A 23,657-nucleotide genomic window follows, 5' to 3' on the forward strand; every position below is an offset into this window, starting at 1 on the left:
GTCCTGTTTCTGTTTTCTACGTTTGCTAAAAGTCTCATTAATATATTCATTTGAGTATTAGCGGTTCCCCGTTTGACCCTGCACACAAAGACATGTCTGCCTGTTGTGTGTTGTTCAGTGCAGTTGAATTTACATCGAGGCAGCGAGTGAATGCATTCTTGTCTAAAAGTGACAAAGCTGAAGCTAAACGTATCGCTTTAAGAACAAAAGCTTTAACGAGAGCAAGACAAAGTAGTGCGGACTGGGAGTGGCTTCCCTTCACTGGTCTGCCGATGGAAAATGTGATGCCAAGGCTCTCTATACTCTCATCTAGCTTAACATAATGAGAAAAACAAGCACAGCAGAGAGAGAGAAACTGTGGGCAAAATCGAACGGGGGGCATTGCACAATAAACAGCTGGGGCAACACTGCAAACAGAGCTTTCTTTGTAGAGACAGGATCTGTGAAAGAGATATGGAGCCGTTTGCTCTACCAGCCAAAAAAGGCTGTCCCGTGGAAGAGAAATGGCACTGAAATCCACAAATCAGTCCCGAGAAAAGTAAACAATTCACTCCATAGTGCTGACGTATTGTCTTCTTGGTGCAAGCTGGCATTTTCTTTTCCACGCTCTTTGTAGCATTTCACTGTTGAATAATAACACTAGCCCAGTTATAAGGAGGCATATATGCAGAAAGTTAGGTCAATACGGCTATTTATACACGGCCTCATTACATAGTGGGGTCATCTTATGCACTTCCTGGGTGTTCTTAGCATTAAATGTTACACATAAGAACCAGTATACCAGCTACGCAATCATTAAAGGCCCTTTTACACATGCACTGCAAACCTGATATTATTTACACATGACCCGGAGGAGCCGTTTGTTAGAATACAAAGGTCTAAATCAGTTGGATCAGACATTTAACAGACTTTCCCCTGCCAGCCCCCGAGTGAAAAGTCAGTGTACTGTCCAAATGAGCCCATGTGCTAATAGAGCAGGTAGTTGTTTGGAGAATTCACAGCAAGCGAATGGGCGCGTTGATGACATTTCTTTCAGTAGGCTTCATAAAAAACTAGAAGAGCATAAACATTTGAGGGTGAAGAAGAAGAATAGTTTACATAAAGAAAGCTACTAAAATGTCTAACTGGAGAGACGACTGGATTCATTACATCTGTCAGTGTGGGCCGAAGACGAAATCATCAGACAAAGTAAATGAATCGGCTACTTGCGGTGTAATGCACCTCAAATTCTGCCTCCTGCAATCTCTGCACAGGTGCCACCCCTCGCTGAACCAAGTATTTTCCGTAGGTGCGAACGCCTCTTACACAGACAATCTCCAGCTTTGTGCTACAAGGGTGAAAAAGAAACTCCGACAATGTTCGGACCTGCTCCTTCAGACATTACCCAGAGTTCATATGAGAGAACGGCTTAAGAATGATTCCATCTCTTTCTCTTGTCATGACCAACTGCAAACAGGGAAGAATTGTTTTAGAAGAACAAATAAATCTTCTCTCTTTTGACAGTCTTTTAGATGGAAGCTCACACATCAATTTTAAAGCCTTGGTAATACGGCATGGATGGAGGGACCCAGGTGTGATCTGGACCCAAATAACCTATAAAACCCTTCTAACCTTCACATGACTGTGTGAAGGAGCCAGACAGTAAAAGGACTGCTTTTCATATCTGTATGCAGTCCCTGTGGATCATAGGGGACAACTGAGTTGCAACAGTTAGTCCATTAATAGATTAGTCCATCGAAATAAAATTAATCACCAACAACTTTGATAATCGATTGATGTTAGTCATTTTTCAAACAAAAATGTCACACATTTGCGGTGTCATCTTCTTTAAGATGAGAATTTGTTGCTTTTCTTTGTCATTTATGGTAGTAAATGAAGACTCTATGGATTTTGGACAAAAATTAAAAACGGTGATAAGCATAGACTTACAGACTAACGATTAATCATAAAAAACAATCGTCGGATTAACTGGTAATGAAAGTAACGGTTAGTCACAGCCCTAATAGACTGACATTTTTAATTACGAGTTTATGAAAAATAAATTTTAAATCAACAATTGACTGGTCAAGGTCAGATTAAACAACATTTTCTGGTTGCTAGTTTTCAGTACAGTCATGCTGAAAAAAGCAGTGTAGGTCAATAAGCCTTGTTATAGAAATCTCTGTCACCAGGAGCGGCCCAAACACTTCAACACCTCCACCAAGAGCAGTCTGGGTTGAACAAGCTAATTATATGCCAAGGACAACCCCCCTCACATTCACACAAACACCAGAGAGGAACACCTTAACTACTGCCCAATGTCAGAGCCACACACTGCTAGGTGCCAATAGCAGAGGGCAGGGCCTGTAGCTGATAAGAGCGATATGAACAAAGGTGATGAGAAGCCATCAGGATAATGTCAGTCCTCTTAAAAAAAATACTTCAGCTACATTTAGGCATTGCTCAAGTACCTACCTCTGAGTATGGATGGATTATTTTCAGACCACCATATGGTTTAGTCAAGAACTAAGAGCCTAAAAAGGTCAGACATCAATAAAATATGTCTTCTTCCGTCATACCGCCCAGCCGGCTCAGAAAGCACACTCACAAATTAGCCACAGATGGATGCACTTGTTTTAATACGCTAACATTATTACTTCATTTTTACGATATGGCCTTGGGACTACAACAGAGCTGCAATCCTCTGACAAATGGCTGTGGTGGCCCTAACACTAGCACTCGACCAGCTCTGCTTCCCAGTTATACTGGAGGCAAACTGCATCAAAGGTTACTTCCCAAAACCATGCGCTGCCAAGATTCAATCTGCCATCACAATATGTGGTGGTTATCTAGGCCATGGCGCTCCCAGGAAGACGAAAAAAAAGACACAGTGACGGGAGATGAAAATAAATGTATGCAGGCTGATAACAATAAAGAATATAACAAATTCAACTCCAACGCGCCACTGATGCTTTAGCTGGAAATTGGAGCGCAGCCTTCATTACAAAATATTGATCAGTGCAAACAAAGACCCTGGATTCATTGATCCACTTCCAGAAAAAAGGGGGGATGGGGGCAATGGACTGCTCTTACAAACAAACTTACATTGAAACTACTGCCTTACCTAATACAAATGAAGAAGAGCTGGAGTTGTTACTCCACCAAAAGAAAGAGAGGAATGGTCGTGAGGTTGCTATTGATGTCCTTCAATGACAAAACGAGTATGTGAAACATGCAGCAGCTGCAATACATTAAAAAGGAAGAGCTTCACAGTGTCTCTGTCGCTCTTCATTTTCGTCATCTGCTGTATGATGGCTCCTCTGTACTCATGATCTCATCTTGAACAGGGATTTAAATATTAAGAAAGCCATGTTTGACTATTGAATTATTCAGCATTAGCACAGACATCAATGCAGACCTCATACACCTCAAACACAGTGGCTGACACTCTTTTGATGACACTGGTCTTCAGCAGATACTATATTAATCAAAGTAATCAACCGACACTGTATATTTCAATGAATTATGGGGCAGGGACCAGGAAATATGGAGGATGTTAAATACCACCATAATTTTGAGCAAATACCTTGATATTGATATTGCAATGATATTAATTATGCAATGAAAATGTTTTAAACATTGATACACTATACATTATTGCAATTTTAAGATTTGCAATATGCAGAGTATTACAATAATATTATAGCTATGCATTGCAATTTATTACCTTTTTTCAACTTTCAAATTATGTACTCAAAGGAAGACTTATCTCATCAACCGCTACTGTATACTTCAATAAATATCAAAGCAAGGGCTAGGCGATATGGAGAAAAATCAAATATCACGATAATTTGGGCAGCTACCTCAATATCAATATTGCTATATTAACTATGCAATGAAATTTTTGATAAATAATCATCAGTAATGTGGACATACAGACAGATGGGAATCACTACAGGCCCAGTGATACATTATTATCACAGTGAATGAGTCACAATACTATATTACTGCAATTTTAAAAGGGCAATATGCGGAGTACTGCGATAAAATCTAATGTGATATTTAGTAATTTATTTCCTTTTTTCACAGCAAATTATATCACCAAAGGAAAACTTTATCAAAATTTGTATTATCTTACAAGATAAAAGTTAAATTAAGTCTGTTCAGCTCACTTCGATCTGCTTTATTGCAGCAAAATTTAACTAGTGGTGTAAATACACAATAGATTACATTGATTTTGTATTCATGATATTAATAATTTATGTAATTTAAACAAGAAAAATCAATTCTTGGTGTCCTTGTAACAATACGATATTGCCATACAAAAATATCACGATACTACGCTGTATCGATTTTTTTCTCCAACCGCGACTGACTGAGTGGCTAACGGGATACGGGGTATGAGATTTTTACGGTACAATTACCTTCTCAGAAAATATTGCAGTTTCACAGTAGCACAGTATTACAGGATCATTATTGTTATTATCAGCCAGAATTCCTTACAGGAATGAAGAGGGAAGGGTTATTTTTGATTTAAAAAAAACATTTCATTAATGTACCTGAATCTCAAAAGCATTTTTAATGGAAGTATGCTTAAAAGTCTCCCTTTTGAAAATAATTAAAATAAAGCTGACATTCTCCATGTAGTTGCATTTTTTTCTCCAATATCATAGATATGCCAATGCACATGGTATGATAACCATCAGTTTTTATATTGCTGTTACCTTGAAACCAGTATACTGCTGCAACCTTAACTGTAATATACAGCCTTTAAAAGAAGGAAAACAAAATACTTTCCTAATTGCGATACCCACAATCTAAGACGATATTTAGTCTCAATTCACATTATCAAGTTATTGCCCAGCCTTAAGCAGAGTTATATAAATTTACTGCAGTGTTCCAGACACAGTCCCTTGTAGTCTTTTACTCATACCACAAGGCCCATAATAGTGATTTACTGTCCATCATGCTGTTTAAGGAAAAATACAAATTTGCCATGTAAACAGCGACATTAGTCCAAGTGATGAGCAGTCTACTTCGAAGGTCAGAAAAACATGAGGTGGGGGGGGGGGCTCCCTGGTGACGGGTCAGGACCTCTTTGGCTGGTCTTTCATTCATCTATACCTCCCCTGAAAACCCCCACCAACCTCATCCCAAATTTGAGAGCAGGAAAAAGGGTTGAGTATGTTGCTGAGCACTTGGCCCAGTTTACAGGAGAGGGTCGAGCAGGGTCACGTCTCACCAAACACTGGGGCCCCTTAAACACATCTGAGTGGCCCCAGCTGTACCCAGGGCCATCAGAATCTTAACAGAGCGCAGAGAACCAGAACAACATAAAAATGGGTTCAGTCGGTGTAAAATGACACGAATGCAATGTTTTTCTTGTCAAAAGGGTGAGATTTGGTTTGTTTAAAAGGTTTGCCTTGAACAAACACAGCAAAGAGAGGTAATTATACCTAATGATAGATTAACTGAAAATACAGATATATATATATATATATATATAGCACGTGGAGGCTTTGCAGTTCATGTTCTCATTGCTGACGTTGACACTAATTGTTTCAATCACATTTTTAAACTGGTCAACTGTAAATCCCTCCCCCCATCTCTTCTGTGGCTCTCTGGACCCTCTTGACACGCTCACATTTTAAGCACTTGAACCAAGCAGACTGTAGACATACTTCTCTTTCATCAGCAGAGCTCGCATAATTGTCGAGAAAAAGGAGCAAAACACAGGGCTGTGGGGTGGAGGAAAGAAAAATGAAAGCACAAAACATGGTTGGGGGTAGGGATGGCAGAACAGCAGCATAAGAGAGTGTATTAAGCTCAATTAGGCTTTTGGGCTTTTCATTAACCCAGTTTTTAGGGAGGGAAACCTCTGCTGAATAATGCTCCGACTGACTCACTTTGCAACCCCGCTTTAAAGGCCTCATCTGGAGAAAGGGGAAAAAAAACGGCGCAATGTGTGTCAGCTCTCCAAAGCCACCAGAATTCCATTAGACACCCAGAGGCAAACCACCCGCAGCTGCAGCCTACCTGAAATTAAATGCAATTTAGTAAAACAAGTCATTTTATCAAGCGACTAAACAAGATAAGAGGAAACACTGCGCAAATGTTTAAAGAATTAAACTCCTTTCATCTGTATGAGGGTCTGATGATAAGTAACAATGTTTGGTCGTTTCTCTCCACTCAGTATCACGCCGGAGCAAATATTCCAACCTAAAAAGCAAGGTCATATGGGCCCCAGCGGACAGACAATGGGTAACCCCCTAATCCTGATGTGGTTTTGCATCTGCAAACAATGAGCGTAACCGTCTTTAATGGATCATTGGAGAGGAGTTCTCATTGAAGAATAATCGTCCTTCCTGGCTTCTTTGCGCTGCTCTGCCAAGCAACTTTGAAAAAAAAAAATGCTTTTTTTACAAATCTATTGAAAATCAATGGGGCCTCACTTGGCCAACTAACAGTTAAAACCTAGTTTACGCTCCGAGGCATGTGATTAAATCTTACTATCAAACAGTTATGTTAACTGGATGGCCACAATTGCCACCATCAACTCTACAGGATGTCTTTAATTCAAACAGTACAATGTCAGCTGTTTATATGTAAACTGCCCCCCATTTCCAGTCTTAACAAACCACAGGATGTGTATTCTCTTGATCAATAACAAAGGACAGACTGCAATTGGATGGGACAAAGATATCTCCCCTGCTGCATCTTATGCATACACTGGGGTCAAAAGCAATACAACACGAGCAAAGGACTCATATTACTGACACCTTACACAATCTACAGATAGTGTTACACAGATATGTAAACAGATCTCATACAAAGTTAACTACCAACCAACAACATAAAGAGAAGTTTCTGCATCCTAGATGTGGTTATTTATAACCTGACATAGCCTGTGCATTTTGTTAATAAAAAGGCTCTGACAAAATTCACTCATTGCCTCTATTCATTATCTAAGGCCTTTCAGGGCACAATAATTGACGAAGTTAATGAAATGCAGGAAAACTTAAAGAATTAGCCCGCTACATGCGGCTATAGAAGCATCCATATGAAAAAAACCTGGAGCTCCTGGTCAAAAACAATATCCCAAACCAGCGTGGCGAAAGCAAAGTTGAAAAACTTTAGGCATACTCTCCACACTGTGGGGGCTTTGTCTTTCAAAACATGCCACAGGATCTTTTCATTAGAGAATGCAGTTTCATTAACATCATCCCACGCTGCTGAGCCCTGCTGCATTACAATGACACAGGAGTGCCCCTCTCTGTCAAGGAAATCTCCACAGAGCAACAACTCGCTGGGGGAGGGGAAGGTATAGAAAGAGAAGGGGGTGCGAGAGGAGGGGGGCAAACAAAAGGGAACCTGATTACCCCCGGTCACGGCTCATCCACAAGCCAACAGAGGGAAATCCATCACCTGCAGGATCAAACGGAAACTTGTGCACAAGGTAAAGCCCAGTGAAAGCTGTACCCACCCATCTAAGCACTCTCTTCCCTCTCTCCTTTCTTCTCCCGTCATTGCTACCTCCCCCTCCACCTATCTGACTCACACACCAACGGCAGCGTGCAAGTTTTAGGCACACACTGTGAAATCCAACACAAGCGAGAACGTTTTCTGGTCCAAATGACCTCAAGGCTCTCACCTCTCTAATAGCACACTGGTGATATATTCCAGTTTTATTACCGTCTGTAGGCTTGCGTACTGTTTTCATGGTAGCTGCATCCTCATTTTGCCAATATTAAACTCCAAAGAAGCAGTATTGGTCATGCCTGCTGCAGCGTAATGGGCTACAGCGAAAAAAAATCATTATTTTTTCCCTTTCTTGTTTGCACCAGGTTATACATTATACAAACCTACTACATCTGGGTTTCACAGAAACACTATTGCTGTAATAAACATTTTGACAGATACTTAAATTGCTGTTATTACTGCCATTGAGTGGGCTTAGCAGTGTAGCACTGCAAATGGACACATTACCATATGATTCCAGCAGGAACCTTTAGGCATAAGAGCATTTCAAGTGACAGAAATACTTCCCGCATATGGTTTAAATCTGCACTTAAGTGATGTTAAATTAGAACAAGACAAATGCAAAATAATGGCGTGCGATAATGGAAGCAGCAGCACAAGGCCTAAGATGTTTAATAGCTGTTATTTGCTTGATTAACATTGTTAGAGTACTCAAATCTGTTTGTAATTGACTTTTTTTAGTGCAATCAACAAGGTTTTCCTACTTATAATAGCAAAGCCAGCAGTTAATATCTATCTCAACAAAGTGCAAATTGCAAAAACTCTAACTTTTTCGCCATGATGTATGATCTAGCATTTACAATCTGCTTGTGTTTGCGTCTGCTCTGAAAGAAAAAAAACAGCATGTAGGCAAAATGGACAGGAGCTATAGAGCTAAGTTAAACCACATTTGAGCTGGTTTACAAGGCAAACTACACGACTCGCAATGCAACCCGACTACGCCGAAGCTAATTGTTTAAATATGTCAGGCTTGTTCTGATCCTCCCTGAAATGTAACACATGGAGGCAAGCACGCAAAACCAATGTGCGTGCCAACACGCACACACTCAAACAAACACGGACATAACAAGCACGGAACAAAACTGGGAAATATTTCACCACTCACCGTTGAAAAGGGGACGTCCTTTCTCCGTGATATCTGGCACCACAACCTTGTATACATCTTCAGAGAAGCCTGGTTTGCATGGTGGGGTGCCCCTGCCCTCTGCTGCAATCTGTAATGGGGGGGGGGCAACAATGAGTCATAAATCAACCTTCAAAAAATGCACTCTGTTGCCTCCAAAAACCTCTTGGTCACGTTCCGAAGTCCCCGCAGTTGTACAAAAGCATCTGTTGTTTTTATAGCAGGGACTGCAATTAGGATAATGAGGCCAAAAGGGTTAAGCATTAGCCAAAAAGCATGGCTAGGCAAGAACAAGCTCCATTTGTCCCCCCGGGAGGGGCCCAGGCACAGGGTAGGGTTATGATGACCAACTCTCGGAGTCAGCCCCTCTGATCAACACACTGCTCTGGACAAACACTTTGAAGTACAGGAACAAAGCAATAAAAAGTAAATGCTAACGATCCACTGTTGTGGGAGCAAACAGTTATGTGTAAATGTCTGAATAAACAAGTAACAACTGCTGATGTCTAAAGAAACTGCAAGGCTATGACTGTGATCAATACGGTGCCGTGTTTTGAAAAGCAAAACTCTATAGGGTGTCAACACAAAAGATTCAGGGATTAATGAGGATGTTGCAGGGAAGTCTGTGAGTCACAAGGGCCGGTGTTTTTGTAAAAAAAAAAAATGTTTAAAAACTAACAGTAAGAAAACCACAAGCAGAGCATTACTGATGTCCAGGCATATTTAAATGTGCTCAATCACACAACCTCGGCATTGATTCAGCTCCGAGGAACACAGGCCGTGTTTCTTTGCACGCACTCTCAAAAGAATGTAAAACGAGAGGAGTCCTGCTGAAAAAGAGCATTGTGGGTATCCGTGCCACTTGCCATTTTTAATCAGAGGAATTTAAATGGAAAATGCTTGCAGGGAGGGGAGGGGGAGCAGAGCTGGGAATCTAGCACGTTACAACAACGGCACCAGGATGTACATTTATGGATGTTAACAGACGCAAATCCTTTATTTTCAGCCGACAAAGCTGCGTTATTTAACTGTGTGGCTGCTATTTATCTGCTGCAGAAGGGGCGCAATTTTAACAAAGTCGAAAAATAAGTCGAAGAAATAAATCATTTCCATGAAATCACTCCATTACACCGTTAGTTTCCATGCTAAGGCTTAAAAACAAACATATCCCATCTCTCGTTTATGTAGTTAAACTATAACCGACCACAGTGATTTACAGTGGGTTACTTTACATTGTTGCTCATAACGGCTTTGAACCGGAGAGGCTATTAACTCGCCGGGAGAAAGAGACACGCTGCAGCAATCTACATAAATATTAAATCTAAACTAAATATAACCAAGTGAGAACTGGGTTAATGTGGGCCCGTGTCGGCCAACTTCCAGACAATAAAAGACTCAGCTATTTGAACTCTTAAACGAGGCTACGTCATTGCAAATTTGAATCGGTGAAATAATACAATTATACATGCGTAGTAGTTCAACGACAAATCCCGTCGTGCGCACACAATCAGAGGAAAAGAGCCGAGCTCGAGCTACTTTATTGTGATTTTTTTGTGGCACATTCAAAAACTGCACGCCATGTGAAGTGTTTGAAATGCTAGCAGCTCGACGGGGCTCGTAACTCAACAAACAGCATCGCCAAAACGAACAAGCAAGCCGGAACTGTCCCGGTGTTAACTCCGCTCCAAAAAAAGCTCTGAAATGACATTACCTGCAGTCCTGTTAAGACCGCCAGCAGAAACAGACCCTCGTGTAGTGAGTACATTGGTACGCCCGCGACTGCTTTATTCCCCCCTTCGGAATCCGTGCAAAAAAAAAAGAGATAAAGGAAAAATTAAAAAAAAAAAAGAAGAATATCCGTCTGGCTCAAGTGTGGCCGCGGTGAAAAAAAGGTCCCTCTACGACAAAGGCAGGAGCAGCAGCGGGAGCGGTGGCGGCGGCGGCAGCATGTAGCAGCCTCCTCGTCTATCTATCCAGTCAGTGTACTGAGGGAGAGCAGTGCCTGGTACTGAGGCTGCTGCTCCCTCCCATCCAGTCCGACACAAACGCAAAAAGAGCCCCAGCCACTAGTCTATAAACCGCCCATCTCACTGTCTCTCCCTACTGGTCACACAGCCAATTTCACTGCTGGGACGTTGCCGGGTCCCTTATGTTAAGCGTCATCCCAAATGACTGAGTATTATAATATTCACGCATAATGTTCATGCACAGTGTGTGGTGTCGACTTTATGGTGGTCTTATCTTATGTTATGGTGTTTTTTGTTTGTTGTTTTTCTGTTTAATCCTATTAGCATGAATCCATTTAATATTTGATTTGAGTAATATTTATCATATATTTGTACGAATTTTTGTATTTATTATATATAGAACTTTCATCTAAAAAAAAAGGTAGATAAATGCAAACCTGCTGATAAGCAGGGGCGTGCACAGACATTTTTAGGGCCTTTTGCTCTAACCTGAAAAAAGGGCACCATTTGTGGGCAGAATGCGGAGATTTTTATTCACAGGGCACCACGTAGGTTTTCCCATTTGTTGTTAATCATTTCCACACAGGGGTAGATTATAAAACAAAGGGCCCCCAGTTTATCAGTCATGCAGAAGCCCCCCCCCATCCAGCTTACATGGCAAGATATATATACACACTGTATTGTTGTTTAGCCTTGGATTTTTTTTTTTATTATTGTCTTGCATCTCTTTGAACTTTATGTAGTTTTGTATCTCATTGTAGTCATTTTGTGTTGCTTCAGTGCTTTTCTTTTTGCCATTTTGTGGCTCCCTGGAGTTATTTTGTGTCACTTTGAGGTCATTTTGTGGGTTTTTTGGTCATTTTGTGGGTCTTTTTTGTTCATTTTGTGAGTCTTTGAGGTAATTTGTGTCTTTCTTTTGGTCATTTTGTATATCTCTGAGATACCTTTGTGTCTTTTTTTAATAATTTTCTGTCTCGTTGATGTATTGTTGTGTCTTTTTGACCATTTTGTGTCTCTTTGATGTAAGTTTATGTCTCTTTGACATAACTTTGTGTCTTTTTTGACCATTTTGTGTCTCTTTGATGTAATTTTGTGTCTCTTTGACATACATTTGTGTCTTTGGGGTTAATGTGTGCCTCTTTATTGTTGTTTTTTCCCCTTTTGTAGTTATTTTATTATTCTTTGCAGTTCCTTTTTATTTATTTGTGGTCATTTTTAATATCTTCATTGTCAGTGCATCTTAATTTGAGTGACATTTTGCTAGTGAGGGCCAGGGAGCCCCTCTAAGGCTTTGGGCCCCTGGGTCTGTGTCTAGTAGGCCTGTGCAGTAATCCATCCATGTTTCTTTTTTACAATTTGGTCTAACTTTAATGATGTCTTTCTCTTTCACGTCTGCAAAAATAAAATAATTGTTTCTTTTTTTTCTCCAGAGGGGCAGCTCAGCCAAAGAGGGCAAATGTACTTGTGCACGTCTCTGCTTATAAAGCCTTGGTATCCTGATTTAAAGTACATAATATCAATACCAAACCAATTATATGGCCTTCATTGATATGACTAAGCCGTCCTCCCACTCCAAATTAAATTAACTCTCGGAAACACAATGCTTCACCATGTCATCTTACAATACCTTGCAGTAGTTTGAGGTCAGTTTGAGGTCACAATTTATTTGCTCATTGTCGTTTTGCACTAACGTATGCACATTCCATTGTAATGCAACTGACACAAAAATGCAAAGAAAGAAAAAATAGTCTGAATACAATGCAATGTTTATAATTCTTACCATACACACCACTTTGGTTTGTTAGTTTTTGATTTTGAAGTTAAAGTTATCAAATGCATTATGTCTGATCACGATGCACTGGGTTGTCTGAATGTGTATGTTGTTTTTCATTTAAATTTTATGGTAATTAGCTTCGGACTCCTCTGAGAAAAAATGCTTTTTGAATGTCATGGTCATCAGAAATTCAGGATTGAAACAGTTGTCTCTCTCTGCATAAAGAGTAGTTCAGACTCTATTGATCATATAAGGTGGAATATTTTGATCATATTTCCCTCAGATAATTGCTGTTTACTGCACGTTTTATCTTAAGGATTATTTGTTGTCAGTGTTTTGGTGCTAAAACTTTGTGTGTGTGTGTGTGTGTGTGTGTGTGTGTTTTCATCTCACAGACACACACACACACACACAGTCTCCCTCATTGCTCCCAAATAAGCTCACTGTTTTGCAAATTACTATCACCGTGGAATTTTGAATTTTGCATTCTATCCATTCATCTGCACTTAAGCCCAGAATCCGTAAGTAAAGCTTTTTTCATGTCCCACTAAAATATGCAATGAATAATTCCCTTACATTATCTTCTCATGTGATACAGCCTGATGAAGGTTAAATTACCTTGGTTGTGCTGCTGACACCTAATTAACTATCGAGGACGCCTCTATGGAATAGATTGCATCTGTGACACAGAGATATTTCAGTTTGGTAGATGAGAAAAAATACTTATTCCGTCTCCAAATAATAAACAAGGGCTGACTTTTCGTTCACCTCCTCCAGGGCAATCTGTTGTTTTCCAAGTTATTGGCGTTTTGTGGTGCATGTGAGTGTGTGATGGGAGCGATGCTGCTCCCCTCCTCCTACAAATCAAACCATCCGCTCCTCAGAGTGTGTTGTAATCCTAAACAAATAATAAGCACTACCACATCCCACTTTCAGTCAGTACACACACACACAGGAAGAGAGGGGCTGAATAGTTTTTTGAAAGTGCTGGTAATAAGAGACTCATGTCACTTCACACTCTTGTCATTGATTAGCGCGCCTGATCATCCATGTTTTAAAATAATTACTGTGTCTTTGATGGAAATGAATGCAATCAAAAGAAGAAAGAAAGTGCAACAAAATTAAGATAAAGACAGACCGTTGGGGTTATGGTTTCCCCACAGCCAGTTTTCCTCAGGAACATTACAAAGTCATGTTTTTGCGAGAGAAAGTCCGATTCAATGTGCACTTCAGGAGAATAGGGCAAGAGATCAAACTGAATGACCTGTTGATAATTGATATCACATTTTGTACAAATTTATGTAATCTCATCTAATTGAAAGTGGGATCAAAATGCTCCATCTCTTTGATTAATGCAGAGGCGGTTATCTTTCATCAGCACTTGTCTAGGCAGGGAGGGGAGGAGGCGTTAGTGGGAATCCAATTTGGACTTGGTGCATTCAATCAAACAATATCATGTTGCATGATTCATAAGACCAATCCGAGACCCCTCTGAGAACTCTGTATGCAGCATATACCTGAATTTAGCATGGTCTAAAATGTGCAATCAAAGGAGAAATGTACCATTCAAGGTTGCTGTGCAGTCTGTTGCTAATATATTCTTTGGCCAGTTGCTGTGTGCAGACAGATAACGTTATTTTGCAGGCGTGAGGCAGCTGTATGATGCATGTTGGTCGTTGCTGCTGACACCGCTGTTGACTCTCGTAAGCGCAGGTGTCCGAGGGCTGGTGGCCTGCAGGGGCCCTTGATTCCACACCTTTTACTCGGCACAATTGGATGCAGCGTGGAGCACTGCAGCACGGTGGCCTTGATGGCACTGGAAGAAAAATGGACGAGGTCAGCAGCACTTCCACATCCGCGGCACTTCTTCGTGCTGACTTTGTGTTGATACGGGAATATCACACGCTTAGCACTCCACTCCCACATATACTGTAATTCAGAGCTCAGTCATATCTGCTGAAAGCCAAATATAGATGACAACATTCAGTGACACACATGCACACAGCCTCTTTCTTTTGAATTTATCGGCTGCTTATGTAAATCGACAGAGGCGCGGATCTAGTGTTTTCGAAATGACTCAGTGTTCAATCTGTGAGGGGGAATGTATTCTCTTTTGGTACACATATTTTGACCCCTCTCAACTGCTGGATTATTACCTTGTCATGGGCAATCCCATGCATGTCAAAGGTGGCTTTGGAACAAATTAGTGAGTGAAAAGGAAAAATGTAGTCCTCAAAGCCATTATCAATTCCAATCAAGCTTCATTGTTATGCATTCAATAAAAGATCTCGAAGGGCACAGTAATGCGCTGATTTTTCTCCTTTTGTGCCAAATCGGCTCATTCAATCTTTTATGCCATTTGAACAAACCAGGCAAATGGAGCCGTGCATGCATTAGGGCTCACAGACACACACGTGTAAATGTATGCAGTGTATGTGTTAATCTTATCTGGTTACTGGAAGTTGTTTATTGCCTTCACAAGTATTGCACAGCAAGGTCACACCCAGCATTTCATCCTCCACAAATGACGTGTTTTAGACAAAAAATATGGCGTAATTATGTAACATTTTTAACCTTTAAAGGATCTGATTATATTGTATTGAATCGAAACTGACAAACAGTGACAGAGACATGCAAGAACGTTTCCGCTGAGCATTTTCTCTGTAATTTCTTGTGAAAAGACATGTCAGTAAAGCAGCTTGGTGCCACCCCCTTGTCGACAAATAAAGGCAAAATGCTGCTTTTCGAGCTCAGGCAGGCAGCAGCTCTGGCAACATCTACTGAGTCACAGCGCTCATACAAGAGTGTGTCTGCCCCAATTTAGGGATTGCGGTTTTTTGCTGGGCACCACATCTGCCTGCTGTGCGCTGGTGTGGCACACGGATCTAATAGTGATTGATTGCCTGATTAAGGGAAATTGTGTTGAGCTCCGGAGCAACCCAAGGAGAGAGGAGAGCATCTTCAGTTAGTGATGCAATAAAAGTATGGCTATTGATTTGTAATGGCACATGAGTGCAAAAAGGCAGTTGTCTCAATTATTCATTGTTCAGTTGTTGTCCTGAATATTCCTTCAAACAAAACCAACCCAGTCCCCAGAAAAAAATACTGGCATTGTACATATCTGCAAATCACAGATATGTTCAATTTGTACATTTTATATGTAGTGGATATGCTGAAACTTTACTTTTAGGTGCTACGTTGTGACAACGCTGTGGTTAATATAAGGTTAGGTTTAAGGACAAAAGCTGCATGTTTAGGGTTAGAAACAATCATTCTTTTTAGCTTAGAATACACAGTTTGGTCGCCACAAACACAGCTGGAAATGTCCTGACGTGTCTTTAAAAATACAACCTTTTATTGTTAGTTTGTCCCAGATGGTGGTCTACTGCTGGCAGCTATAACACCCAGGTGTCATGCCATCCGTCTCTTCTTCCCATTGGTGACTAATTCAGCAAATACATATAATCTCAACTACTTCACTTTAGAAAAGTTGATATGATATGTAAGAAATGTACAAATATAACATATTGCTGGCATGTACAATGCAGACATTTTATTCTGCACACTGGGATAAACACAGGTGTAGCATTTGGTATGGACGCGTCCCCCCTTAATATTTTGAACATATATTTTCTCCCCTGCAATAAAAATATGAAAGTGAAAGTGAAGAGAACTAAGTAAAGTAAATAAAGACAGGATAATTAAATAAATAATAAATCCCCCCAGACTCCCATGTTAAAATGCCCAACTTTACAGCAGAAAAACATGTTTACAGTTCGGTATAAAAAAGGTTTTGGTCTCCATGGCTAATTTCATAATTCATGACAACCGCACAGAGTGATGAATTTTTTCATAATCATCCATTTACATTTTATTAAGGCCCAAAGTTACGGGTGGGGCCACTTGAGTGACGGCTGTCTGTGAGGCTTTGTGGGTCAGATCCTCCCCGCACTCCTCCACAGCTCCAACCTCCCATCCAAATATGGTCACTTCTGGTTCCCAAAAACCCAGATGATGAAATGCCAAACTTGAGGCTTCAAAACAGGAAGCAGCAAACCAGTGGGTGACATCATGGAAGCTATGTCCATTATTTATGGTCTATGGGGTGAACAAACCATGTCCAAGAAGTTATTTTCAATGTAAATTACTGCATGTTCATTTGTTCTTCATTTCAATTCAAAACTAGAAACATAAACATTTTAAAATAACGGAATGTGTTTCAACCAAAAAAAATATTATTGCTTGTTTAGTTGTACCAAGTATGTCCCATACTCATGATACTAAAATACAACAATAACATGGCACTCTATAATAGAGGAAATGGAAATATTGTCTCTTTAAGTTCTTTTTCAATTTCTGTCTTTCTTAAACGGTCGAATACAAAATACTTAACTAATACTAGTCTATCTATCTATCCATCTATCCATCTATCTATCTATAAATCTATCTATATTATAGATGTACCTTTAGTAATACAAATACATCTGAGGAGGTACAAATTCATCGTCTGAATAGCCTTCTTGTTTTTAGGAGAAAATAGTTTTCATGTATTAGTTTCATTTTTCAAATGTAAATGAGGGTTTGCAGTTATTTAATTTGAATTTGTGAATATGAGTGTTTGCCAAAAGAATGATAAGATTGATAATATAATATTCTTCGATTGTATTGCCATTACATTTGTTAATGTTGGCGTAAAGTGAAATCATGGTTAATATTATCAGTAACAAATCTACTCAAGTCCCTCCGTAGCCTTTTAGTTTGGTCACAGTGTCAGAACAGATGATGAGTGTTTTTGGGAGTACTGCACAGAATAAACAATTTTCTTTGATATAGTTTTCAACTTGACAAGATAATGATTAGCTGGGTAATAACTATTCTCTGTGTTTAAACATGACAAAGAGTCTGCAGTCATGCTAATAGATCTGTGAGTGTGTACTGAGGCACAGTGGGGCTTGTTGACCGTCTTCCTATGTTAGTTTAGCGTTTTATATCATTAGTTTTGAAGGTATTTGTTCATTAACCCAAACCTGACAATTTAAAATTTGAATTTGATGGTGGCCCTACATGAAAAGTCAGGAAAATGCCAAAGCATACATCGTCTTTCATGGCAATCCAACACTTGTTGAGATGTTTACAGTCTGCATCAAAGTGGCGCACTAACTGACAGACCAGTGCTGCAACAACAAGACAGAAGCAACTTAACAAGTTTCTCTTCCTCTCTACAGCACTGAATGAGAAAATAATAAACAGCTGTGGGGTTGTTATTTGAGTTTCCAGGGCGAAACTGGAAAGTTTGCTTTAATAAGTAGCTCTATCTTCCATACATGACAGGCGGTCAAGTGCTTGCACACACACATACACACACAAAAGCAATGAAGAAGTACAGCAAAATCAAGTATAGCAAAATCATAATGTGCATAACCACACAACATCACCTCAAGGACAAACTCATCTTTGTTTCTATCCTCATGTTATCCACATGCGCAAAGCAAATCATCACCATGCCCATGAGCTCCTCACAGCCCGAGTGCCTCTTTGTTGTCTTCAGTATTTGCAGCTCAAAATGTATTCCCCCTCACCAGTATTGATCTGCAAGAAGACAAGGTCTTTGGTCGTGACAGCCTGGCCTATCTGATTTAGGGTCAGACCCAACAGCCTGTCTGAACACAGGGGCCTGGATGGATTTATATAAGGGCTGCCGTGCTGCTGATCCAGCCCTGCGCCTTCCTCTGTCTCACACTGGGCTTTCTTATCAAGAGCTTAATTTTGGAGGCAGTTGGGGAATGAGCCACTGCTTTTTCGTAATCACAGAGGTAATGAGATTAGAGGTTACTTCAATAAATGCTTGATTTTTTTTTTTTCATGTGGTTATCTTAATGTGTTCAGCTTGGAGAGTTTAGTTTTCACATTTATTACATTGCTTTCATGCAAAAGGCACAGAGGCCTGATTACAAAAATGCGTTAATAATTACTGTGGGCTTAAGAAGGTAGCAAAGGGCTGGCTTGCTCGCCGAGTTTGTCAGATTGCGTAAAGAGGTGCAGTGTGTTCATTAAAAGAATTAAAGTCATGATGAAAAGTGTGATAAAAGCCAAGCTAGTTAATATGCCAGGATAATAAATGAAACATGGATTTTTTAAGATACATAATTGTTATTTTTATTATTGCAGTTGCCTGTACGATGGCAACATATAGCCAGATTATCTTAAACATGATAAACATTGTGGATGAAACCTTTTAAAACAGCACCTAAATTAGTAATTGTGTGTTTTTTTACAGTAAGGCACTATTGTTGATTTCAAACAATCTACTGTGTTTTAATGAGATTTAAAAATGATCCTAATTCATGATAATTGCCATCGTACCTATTCCAACACACTTGCCTGTGGGTATTAGTATCTATTTTTTCCCTGTCAATGTGAGCAGGATTATTATCTGGTGCATAATGCTATCTCCACAGCTCATTAGCAGTCAGCAGGTTATCAAATGCTTAAGATGCTTTTTTTTTCTTTCATTAATTCAGAAAGTAATGCTGCATTTTTCATCTGAATCAGATAATTACTGAAAAATAAAGCACCCTCATACCAACCATATGGAACATTCAAATTGCATTGTTGCCACATGTATGGAAGCAATTAAGAGACAAAAGTATTTGAATTTTAACAGCCACTGAATACTTAATATTGCATTTAAAATATTTTACTTTGAAAATCATGTATCTGAATGTATTTGTTCTGATTTCACCTCTTTGAAATGTTCAGACGCAAAACTCAAGTTTCAGAATTTAAAAAAACAAAATCAGGTTGCTTTAATGTTATTGGTCATGTTTAGATCTAAAAATTCATGTTTTAAAATTTCAAATAGTAACTACCCAGGGCAGGACAGGTAATCAAGCCAAGATGTTTATGTACATTTGTAAATTGTGAATAAATAGCCCAAACTGGATGACCTGTCCTTCTCCCTGATAGTCATCTTTGGGTGTCAATCAGCGAGCCATAGTCCTGGATCATATGACTGACAGAGTGTATTCTGATCGGCCAAAAGTTGGTCAACGCACTCTCTGAGTCAGGCCCACCGCTCACACCTTCTCCAACCTCTTGTCCAAATCTGACTCCAAAAAAACAAATGACGATGGCCGAAAAGGTTGAGACTTTAGCTGACATTAGGTCAGCTACGTCCATTATTTATACAGTCTATAAATTTGACTAAAGAAATTCAAGTAACCTGAATCTTTTTTTCCTTTTTTCCATACTGAAGTTCGAATCTATGGATGAATGAATGAATTTGTGAACACTGAAAAAAAATCAAATTCAGCTTTTCAAATTGAAAATTCCGAAAGTTCATATTTTAATTTCAAAGAGGTGAAATTAGAACAAATAACTCAACATACACGTTTTCAAAGTAAAATGTTTCAATGCCATGAATTCGGTGGTTATTAAATTTTTAATACTAAGTATATTATGTCTGTTTAAATTAAAATACTTTTGTCTTTTACTTGACTTCATACACGTGTCCTATCTGCATCTCATCAAAGACATTCCACTGTCGACTTGCCTTCACCTTCAGTAAAGCAAGGTCCTGTCAGCCATAATATTAATAATTTAAATTAAGAAAAGATGAATTATTCGATACTAGCATAGGTCTTACTTGAGGTTTTCATCCTTGTATCGCAGACAATGGTTTGAACCAATAAGCAGACACAATTTTTATAACTTAGAAGGACATTTGCGGCCAAAGCAGCAGATGTTAGTGGCAGGTTGCTCAGAGCGAAGGGTGCCTCATTTGGCTCACTCAGGAGGTGATCATGAGACATATTGCCTTTACTCTCGCCCTCCACACAGGCACATGACTGCTCCCTTCACCCGCTGGGGAATTCAGCAAGACTAATTTCAAAGGGTCAGTAGGACGCAGCAAAATGTCTGAAGCGAACCAGATGAAGGATTTCACATATTTCTTCGTGAATATTGTGAAATCAAAGCCTCTTCATACTCACAGCTGAGCTTTATTTAGTTAAAGTGAGGCAGTATGATGCATCGGTGTGACTCACACAATTCCCACTTCTGCAGAACACAAAGCATGTCCCACACAATACTTTTGAAAAGCCCACGAATCCTGAGTGAAGCTGTCTTCAGAAATGTCGTTTTCAATATCAATTTCATCTCTTGCACCGTTAAACATAAGGAGGATATGTCAGGACGGCAAGGAGGTTTGATCTGCACTCAGGAATTTCCACAAAAAAAGTCTCAAGGATCACTTTTTGTCTTGGTCTGTGCTTTTTTAGCTGCTCAGTTCCTCTCTCACCTTTCTTGGTGTCTAATTGGGTTTCATTGATTTACTCCTCCACGATGCTGGCTTGGCCAAGTCTCTGCTGACCCTGCAGAAAAATATCAGCCGGGCTGTCTAACAGGCCCTGTTCCGGCACACACACACACACACACAGACACACACACACACACAAAGCACCCCCAATACAAGCAGTGAATGATTGTGTCAGTGAGCTGGAAGTGAGTCAACCTGCCGCTCCTGTGGCCCTCACAGCAGAACCATAGATTTGCGTCGCACTGAAACAACAAAAGGCTCGAGGGGAGGTGTTTGCACCCACTGCTCGGGGACTCGAGTACAGCTGTAGAGGGGAAAAAGTGAAGGGGCCAACTGGCGGTCGTCAGGAGGCCCGGGGACACAGCCGCTCATCTGTGCCTGAGCGACCATGTGTCACCTTGAGCTCTCAGGAGGAAATGTCCGGACACCAACCTGCTGGGCCAGCCCGGGTGTGAAGAAGGAGGGAGCATGAAGGCAGAGAGGAAGTAGAACTGGCTGTCCAGCTTTCTGCATCTGTCAGCTGTGACTCAGTGGATGAGAGAGATCGGATCAAGAACTTGAAGAGTGAAAATTAAAACAAAAAAAGAATATCACCTTTTCAATTCCGCACACACCGATAGACAGGATAAGAAGAAAAGGATATAATACAGACGGAGCTTTGATACCAACTGTGTCCTCATTTCCTCCTCTCGACTCCTGTCCCCCTTCTGCCATGCATTATAAACGGCTGATTATGACAGTGACAGCTCCTCAGGTGTGCAGTATGCTAGATTTGTTATTCAGCTCACAGGCATTGCTGTCCCTCCCTCTTACCACCTGCACAGGCACACAGACACACACACGCACAAACCCGATGACACACACACTCAGGAACACAAGCAGAAGTGCACACCCGTACACTCACACACACACCCAGGCGTGTACGTATTGCTCACAGCTGCTGTGTCAGCGGGACTCTGGCGCCAGAGAGAGGGGGATATTACATGAATCAGCCTCACACAACTGTTGTATTCACAGTACTATGATCCAAACTCACGATTTAAATTGGGCTTTTATTGTTTGATTTAGTCTTTCATGGGCCACTGGTGGTTTCCTGAACTCGGGTTTGTTTAATTTTAGAGATATTATTACATTTTTAGTGGACAAAATGGGCAGATTTGCATTCCTGGAGAGACCAGACCTTACAGCAATGCATTCTTTATCCATAAGAGCAACATGAGGCAAACTGATTATATACAGTACACCTCTTTATTACTTAAAGTCATGTAGTTGTAAATTACATGGTGTTGTTAAATATTGTTTGTATATTATAGGGATCCCTATTAGCTGACACCCAGGCGATAAGCTAGTCTTCCTGGGGTACTTGACTCTGATTGGACAGTCACAACACTCATAGGTCTGAAAACGAGACCGTGGCTATAAATAACAGAACATTGCTGTGAATTCAGTTCTTAAAACAGAAGCTTTGCGGAAGCAAAATCAGTTTTAAATAAATGAAATCCATTTTAAATTAACATTTTATGTCAAAATTTGGATTTCTTTGTGTAAAAAGCAGAATATTGTGCAGCAAGGGGGTCATTATTGTGGAATAAGCATTGGCAGGGTGATACAGGACACCAAAAGGACACCGCTAATCATCCCTTAAAACGGTGATTCTCTTTTTTGTGTTAAGGATACGTACATTGATACACATAAGGTCACAGACCCCCATTTCATATTTCACCCAAGCTAAAAAAAAAAAAAAAAATTAAGCCTAAAACTGCAGTTCCCTGAATGGCCACTTGAGGCTGGCTCTAAAACAGAGTCAGTCCACATAGACACCCTTGATAAAATGCCTAATTTTACAGTAGAAATAAACATGTTTTACAGCCTGGTGCAAAAAAAGAGTTTTGGTCTTTAGCTAATTTCAACATTCATAACAACTGTACTGTATTTTATTTTTTTATAACTCTCCTTTTTACATTTTATAAAGGCCCAAAGTTATGCATGTTTAAGGGAGGGCTGCTTGAGTGACAGGCTGTCTGTGAGATGTTGCTACAGTCTGTGAGTCAGATACACCACTCACTCCTCCACAGCTCCCAATTCTTATCCAAATATTGTCACTTATGGCTCCAAGAAAAGAAAAGAAAAAAGGCAAACCAAACTCCACAAAACAGTGGGTGACATCATGGTAGCTACTTTATTCTTAATATAAATATACCTTATTTGTACATTTTATGACTGACCCCAGGGACCTCCATGTGAAAATGTTTTAGTTGTCTGATTATGGCCAGAATTTTAGTTGTCAGCTGTGTGTGGAGATAACTGTGGAGGATTTGAAACCCATGCTAAGCATAATCACTGGTATGACTCTTACTCACACTGGGTTCACTTCTATAATGAATTAATTGTGAAAGTAAACGATTCCTTATTTTTCCGGAACTTCCTTAAGTACCCCTGAGGTCCCTGGACCTCTGGTTGAGAACCACTTCAGTACATATTCCTCTACTAAGATGATTTGTGAATGTGGGTTCTACCAAGGCTATGGTGCAAAATATTAAATGCATCACATGTTAGGCATATTTATTTGCTTAAAGCTGCACTAATCAATTTCCCTATATAAATAACAGATCAGAGGACTATGAGCACATCCACACCACTGTTTTTGTTGATGTTTTGAAATAGCGCTTTAAAGCATAAACAATTTTAAGATAAGACAACATAATCCTTTATTCGTCCCACAGTGGGGGAAATGTGCCATGTTGCAGCAGCTATGAGGTACATGATGAGTAACAAAAGAACAATAGTAAAAAATAATTGCAAATATAAAAAATATTGAATAATAAAAAACAAGGTGCCAAGTACAATAAGAAAACAAGGTGCAAAATAGCAACATAAAGTTACATGGTTCTATCAACTCAGTCTAAAGAGAAAAAAAAAGAAAAATTGCATTATCCATCGCTGTGGGGAGCCATGGCC

General features: G+C 39.9%; 1 protein-coding gene across 1 annotated transcript in view; it reads right to left on the bottom strand.

Annotated features, from left to right (window-relative positions):
• The window catches only part of cdh2 (cadherin 2, type 1, N-cadherin (neuronal)), a 74,655-nt gene extending 63,971 nt beyond the window's left edge, over window positions 1-10,684 (bottom strand). The window contains exons 1-2 of the mRNA XM_042497751.2: window positions 10,353-10,684; window positions 8,624-8,732 (exon numbers count right to left, since the gene is read on the bottom strand). Of these exons, the coding sequence (XP_042353685.2) occupies window positions 8,624-8,732; window positions 10,353-10,406 (163 nt within the window). The 5' untranslated portion in view covers window positions 10,407-10,684. The remainder of the gene's footprint in view (window positions 1-8,623; window positions 8,733-10,352) is intronic.
• Between the last annotated feature and the right edge of the window lie 12,973 nt (window positions 10,685-23,657).

The sequence above is a fragment of the Plectropomus leopardus genome, chromosome 12 (genome assembly GCF_026936395.1).
Source record: "Plectropomus leopardus strain MGB_pleo_1.0 chromosome 12, ASM2693639v1, whole genome shotgun sequence".
Lineage (NCBI taxonomy): Eukaryota > Metazoa > Chordata > Actinopteri > Perciformes > Serranidae > Plectropomus > Plectropomus leopardus.